Source organism: Peromyscus leucopus, chromosome 2 (genome assembly GCF_004664715.2).
Source record: "Peromyscus leucopus breed LL Stock chromosome 2, UCI_PerLeu_2.1, whole genome shotgun sequence".
In the NCBI taxonomy this organism is placed as follows: domain Eukaryota; kingdom Metazoa; phylum Chordata; class Mammalia; order Rodentia; family Cricetidae; genus Peromyscus; species Peromyscus leucopus.
This window is the reverse complement of record NC_051064.1, coordinates 6610341-6616326: the sequence shown is the minus strand read 5'-3', so window position 1 is coordinate 6616326 and position 5986 is coordinate 6610341. Positions and strand designations below refer to the sequence as shown.

Genomic DNA, 5986 nt, shown 5'->3' with positions numbered 1-5986 from the left:
CATTAAGCATTTAACAGTGAAAACAGGAACATTTAAAATACTCTGTTCATGGTTAAAAATAAGTTGTACTCTAAGTCCAGTGATCATTGCCAGGGAGAACCAAAGTTGAGAAATTTGTATTAAAAACATGACTCAGAGGAAAAAATACAGGAGCTGGTAATGAAGGAAATGATCTGGGGTCCACCCCCATTGGTTCCTCCTACCGTCATGTGGTTGGGACATCTTTAAAAGGGAGTTATCTGGACTCGAGAGGATCATAGCACCTTCCCCCATCCTGCAGCCTTTTTCTCACCTGGAGGAGAACTCTCAGAAAATTCACAAAATGTGTGATGCCTTTGTGGGAACCTGGAAACTTGTCTCCAGTGAAAACTTCGATGATTACATGAAAGAAGTGGGTGAGTGATGTGGGGGACAGGGTTTCCCTATCGGGGGGATGCTTGTAGCTGGCCTTCAGCTTGGGAGCAGTTGCTTTGGGAAATGCTCTTTTCCACATAGAAGCTGTAGAAGCCACTAGAAAGAGCTTATTCTAGAAGTTTCCTAAATCAAAGCTTCAACCCAGTGCTTTCTGCAGGTGAATCAGCAGGGAAAGGAGTGTAAATGAAAATCTTTTATGATCTATAGAATGACAAGGTATCACCCTCACTACCACACATGTATGTTTCTGTGGTTCACTTGGCTCTGTGTCTGTTTTTAACATCTTTTACACAAAAATTTTGCAATAACTTGGAAAGAAAGATATACTTTTTTTTGTAGGATGGAGTAATTTTTACTTAAAACCAAAGCCATGATTTTTATCCCATTTTAGAAAAAAAATTATGTTGGAAAATGTATTTTAGCAAAAATTTTTTCTGTCTCAATGTCACAGTAGACAGAAGCTTGACTTCAAGAAATAGTTTTCTTCACGGGGTTAAGCATTCATTGGTTTGGAATGATATGGAATGTCATAGATTTAGTGAGTGATTCAGAAGGAGAGTTGGGCATGTGAAACACGTATAGAATGTGCCTTTCCGATAGCAGAGGTTCTGTCAACACTGCCCACTTGCTGCTGTGTGAATGGTCACCAAACAGTGTTGGCAGCAAGACAGTGGCCATTAGCCAGTGATGTTCTCTCTCAGGGAGCTTCTGCATTGAACCCCATCTCTCTGTGACCTGCAGAAGGTCAGATCCCAGATTACAGAGACTCTTCAGTAGGACAGGATCCCCTAAATTTTCAAAGGCTTAACCTTTCCCTCAGTTACAAAGTGGGAACTTTTGGTCATCTGTCAATACTGTTCTCCTGTTTGTAGATAAGATTATCAGAAATTTCAGCATGACTGACCTTTTAACTATCGGCTAGGTACGGTTCAGTATGCCGGTTCCTATGTACTGACTTAGAAACACCAGGGTTTGGAACACTTTTAGCTATTGACTTTTTGAAATATTTTGTACTTGTAATATCCATACCTAAATTATAATAACATTTTAAACTTTGAAAGACTCATAATTAAAGGAAATAAGATAGTTCCTGGATGAAACTGGAAGCTATAATTGAGGCACAGTGGGCAGGTATTATCTTCTGCGGTCAAATAAAATCAGAAAGAAACAAGTGAAGCCGTTGCCTTTCCCAGGCTCGGTCCCTCTGGAATTGTTCCCACATTGTATCCCTCCCGTGCTTATTAATTGTACTGAATGTCGTGTTATGCGGCAGAGTGAGGATTCAAGGCAGAAATACATCATTTTCCCACTGTGGCTACTTTTTAGACAGAGAACCAAGTCCCAGGCTCCACATCACTTGACTTGGGCTCTGTTTCTCTCTCAGGTCAGCCTTAATTCTAACCCGTGGTCACTTTTAGTTAAAGAAATTACCCTTATTTAAGCGTTTGTGCTGGAAGAATTAGCACATCTGTGACTGTAGGAATTCTGTGTAACACACGCAGAGAGAGCAAGTTGTTACTGTTCATCCAAGACTGTACGTTGTTGACCCTCTATGGGAAAGCATTTCCCTCATTTAAAGAAACAAGACCCCACAACTTGAGTGACTGTGATGCACACTGTTAGTGTCCAAACTGTTGTAAACAATGGAATTCTGATTTCTTGAGTTCAAAAGGTATTTTCTGAGTCCCCCTTTAATTTTCCTTACACATTATTGGGAATGATATTGCTGTTCTAAAATGGCATGGTACGTAGGAAATGTTTTTCCTACTAGAGAAATTAATCAGCGATCTTCCTTACATGAGGGAGTAATATAGGAAGGAAGCCTAGAAAATGACACTTGGCAAGAAATGCTGTGAAATGGGGTTTCTGAACACTCAAAATAGACGACCTTTAACCCACTAACTCTATATCAGGCCTGGTCTCTGACTTAAGAGGTTTTGTAAAAATTACAACTTTTAGTATTTAAGAAAGAAGTGATCAAACAGTCTCAATCATAAACACAAAATAGAGACAGTATACATACACATATATTATCACCATATTATTATAGGTATAGTACAGATATGCTGACACATATAAGGCACATACCCATCAAGGTATGAAGAGTTAATGTCTTTATAGATTCTGTTGAAATCAATGATGAGTCTCCTGAAGAAAAGAAAGGGACAAGCTAAGAGTAAATCTGGATGGGTTGCTCCTGAATGTATCCTCAGGGATTAGGGCCAACGTGCTCAGCTGCGTAGCTGGTTTCAAAAGAGCCTCAACTAATCTGGTATCTTTTTCTTCATGGGCACAAAAACGTAAGCTTGACGTGTTTTCTCTTCCTAACTGCAGGAGTGGGCTTTGCCACCAGGAAAGTGGCCGGCATGGCCAAGCCCAACATGATCATCAGTGTGAATGGAGATGTGATCACCATCCGATCAGAGAGCACTTTTAAAAACACTGAGATTTCCTTCAAACTGGGCCAGGAGTTTGATGAAATCACCGCAGATGACAGGAAAGTGAAGGTAAGGGCCAAGGAGCTGGGGCAGAGGATGACCTGGCATCTAATGCCACAGTCTTCAGGAAGTGATTTCAAGATGACGGGAAGAAGAGCTCTCCCTTGTAGTCTGAAGGCCTCTGAGCACCCACGTCTAAACTGTTGCCATCAGAGTGCAGATTGCTAAATTGTCCTGATATTAAAATTGATCAGCATATTTTATGTGTCATACAGTAGTGTATATGAAGTAAGTTAGAGCAATAAAATTTTAGAGCAAGTTTATAAAAGAATAAAAATCACCCTAATGCCACCACTTCAGCATAGTTTGGTCATCTAGTTTCTCTCACAAAACATTCTTTTTTTTAAATTGTAATTTTATTTTCTATTTCTATTCAGAACATATAAGTATATATATATATACACACACATGCGTACACACACACACACACACACACATGTGTGTGTGTGTGTGTGTGTGTGAGAGAGAGAGAGAGAGAGAGAGAGAGAGTGAGTTCTACATTATTGTTTAAAGACATTTCTTTATTTTTTGAAGGTCTTCATTTTTTTTCTATTCTTTATGTACAAAGATTAGCACGATCTGTTTTATTGTGTAGACAGTCTTGAATAATCCATTCAAGGTCTCTTAGTCCAACTTAATGAAGCCTATGTCCTTTGAGTACTGACGGAAACACTGACAGCACATGTTCAGGCTCATGTTTCTTTCTTTTTCTTGTTGGACTATATTCTTGTCATTTAGCGTAAGGACCTCAGAATATCCCTCTGAGCCAGGGTTCCATATTTTCAGTCATATTTTTGGCCTTCATTTGCACACTGCAATCTCTCTTCCCGTGCCCGCAGAGCATCATAACCCTAGATGGTGGGGTCCTGGTACAGGTGCAGAGGTGGGATGGAAAGTCGACCACCATCAAGAGAAAACGAGAGGATGACAAGCTGGTGGTGGTGAGTACATTCTGCATACTTAGCTGTGACCCACCATCAGGGCCTCAGGACCACCGCTCTACTTTAGGAAACTCACCTGCCGTGTAGAACCGAAGGCTCATTTGCGGTATTTGTTTATTTGGAGATGAGGGTCGAGTCTGTGTTCTCACGCTGACCCAATGTGCTCTGCCCCTCTGAGCTCCTGCTCCATGCTCTCATGCCATCATGCTCTGCCCAGGCATGTTTTCCCCTCCTAGCAATCCCTGCTTGCTCCCCAGTGTCACAGGCTGCCTGGGGCAGCTCCTCACCAGAGCGTGCTCTGTACTTCTGCTGTGGCACTCCCTCCCCATGGAGAGTTCCCAACTCCCTGAGAGGAAGACCTGGACCTTCTTGGTCTTTGCATCACCCTAAGCAATTACACTCGGGGATGGAAGCACAATGCAAGCACAGGATCCTAGACATGTGTTTTTTGTTGAATATCGTTTGATTTACAACACTGAGAAATACGAAAATTAAATTCACGCTGTTGTCTCAGTGATTGACCTTGACAATTTTGTACCCGTGTCTAGGAATGTGTCATGAAAGGCGTCACTTCTACCAGAACTTATGAAAGGGCGTGAGCCAAGGGAAGTAGCCCTGGACTGACATTTGCATCGAACTCTACAATACTTGGATGGATGTATTGTTTTTAAAAAGATATGATTTTCCACTAATTAGCAAACAACTAATTTTTCCCAAAGCTGAATGTTATTGAATATGGTTGTGTTGGTTAAATAAAACCTTTTTAGATGTACAAAGTGGTGTAATGATATTTTTATTGTGTGTCTAATTTTCTACACATAATTGAGTGAAGAGAACAGAAAAATTGCATTATTATTTTGGCTCTGATAGAAGTAATAAGATCTTTCATACATTGCATGATAGAAAAGTCAGTGTCCATGAACTTTCCCAGACAAGAGACAGTATATAGGAACCAAGACTGAGTATTAAGCCCTGCTTTAACATACTTAAAATTAGAACTATCTGTCCAAGACCCAGGGTTATTTTAAACACATTGAAATTATCCATGCCCATATGACCAAGCATGCACATCCATGTCTACCCTGTCCTGGAACACTGTGACTCAACAATGCATGCAATGCTATAGAAAAGAACTCTGGCCGGGCGGTGGTGGCGCACGCCTTTAATCCCAGCACTCGGGAGGCAGAGGCAGGCGAATCTCTGTGAGTTCGAGGCCAGCCTGGGCTACCAAGTGAGTTCCAGGAAAGGCGCAAAGCTACACAGAGAAACCCTGTCTCGAAAAACCAAAAAAAAAAAAAAAAAAAAGAAAAGAACTCTGGCCTCCACAGTGTGTGTGTGTGTGTGTGTGTGTGTGCGTAAGAGAGGGGGGAGAGAGAGAGGAGAGAGAGAGAGAGAGAGAGAGAGAGAGAGAGAGAGAGAGAGAGAGAGAGAGAGAAGTTCTTACTAACTAGTCCAGGCTGGTCTTGAACTGCAATTCTTCTGCCTCAGCCTCTTATGTTGCTGGGGTTATAGGTATACACCACCATGCTCAGATAGTCTGAAATTTTCAGTTTAAAACAGGCATTTTATTCATTACTATAATAAAATTCTGAGGCTATTTACTTTATAAAAAAATAAATTGCCAGGCAGTGGTGGTGTACACCTTTAATCCCAGCACTCCAGAGGCAGAGGCTGGAAGATCTCTGAGTTCTAGACCTGTCTGATCTACAAAGCAAGTTCCAGGATATCCAGGGCTATACAGAGAAACCCTGTCAAAAAAAAAAAAAAAAAAAAAAAAAAAAAAAAAAAAAAAAAAAAAAAAAAAAAAAAAAAAAACCAGAAAGAAAGAAAGGAAAAAAGAAAGGATTTACTCAGCTGTCAGTTTGGGGGGCTGAAAGCTCAAGATTGTGCAGCCCCACAGAGTTGTCACTGACCTCATGGTGGGTGTTATCATGGGGAAATGATAAGGGAGAGGTGCATCTCCCTGACACAGAGCAGAGAGGAGCGTTCTTGTCCTGTACTGTTATGTCCAGGTCATGAGCCCCCCAGAGACTACCAGGAGTCCGAGTTTGTATGCAAAAGCAAAGAGACTTTATTGCAAGCTTAAGCTTGGGCTTCCCGTCTGTTCCAACACTGTTGGATCAGGGAGAACTG

The 5986-nt window shown here is 41.2% G+C and overlaps 1 protein-coding gene across 1 annotated transcript; it reads left to right on the top strand.

The window, feature by feature from the left end:
- Positions 1-221: 221 nt before the first annotated feature.
- Fabp4 (fatty acid binding protein 4) lies at positions 222-4629 on the top strand. The gene is made up of 4 exons (XM_028887568.2): positions 222-395; positions 2749-2921; positions 3752-3853; positions 4402-4629. The coding sequence occupies exons 1-4, from the start codon at positions 323-325 to the stop codon at positions 4450-4452; spliced, it is 399 nt and encodes a 132-aa protein (XP_028743401.1). The 5' UTR covers positions 222-322; the 3' UTR covers positions 4453-4629.
- The last annotated feature ends 1357 nt before the right edge of the window (positions 4630-5986 follow it).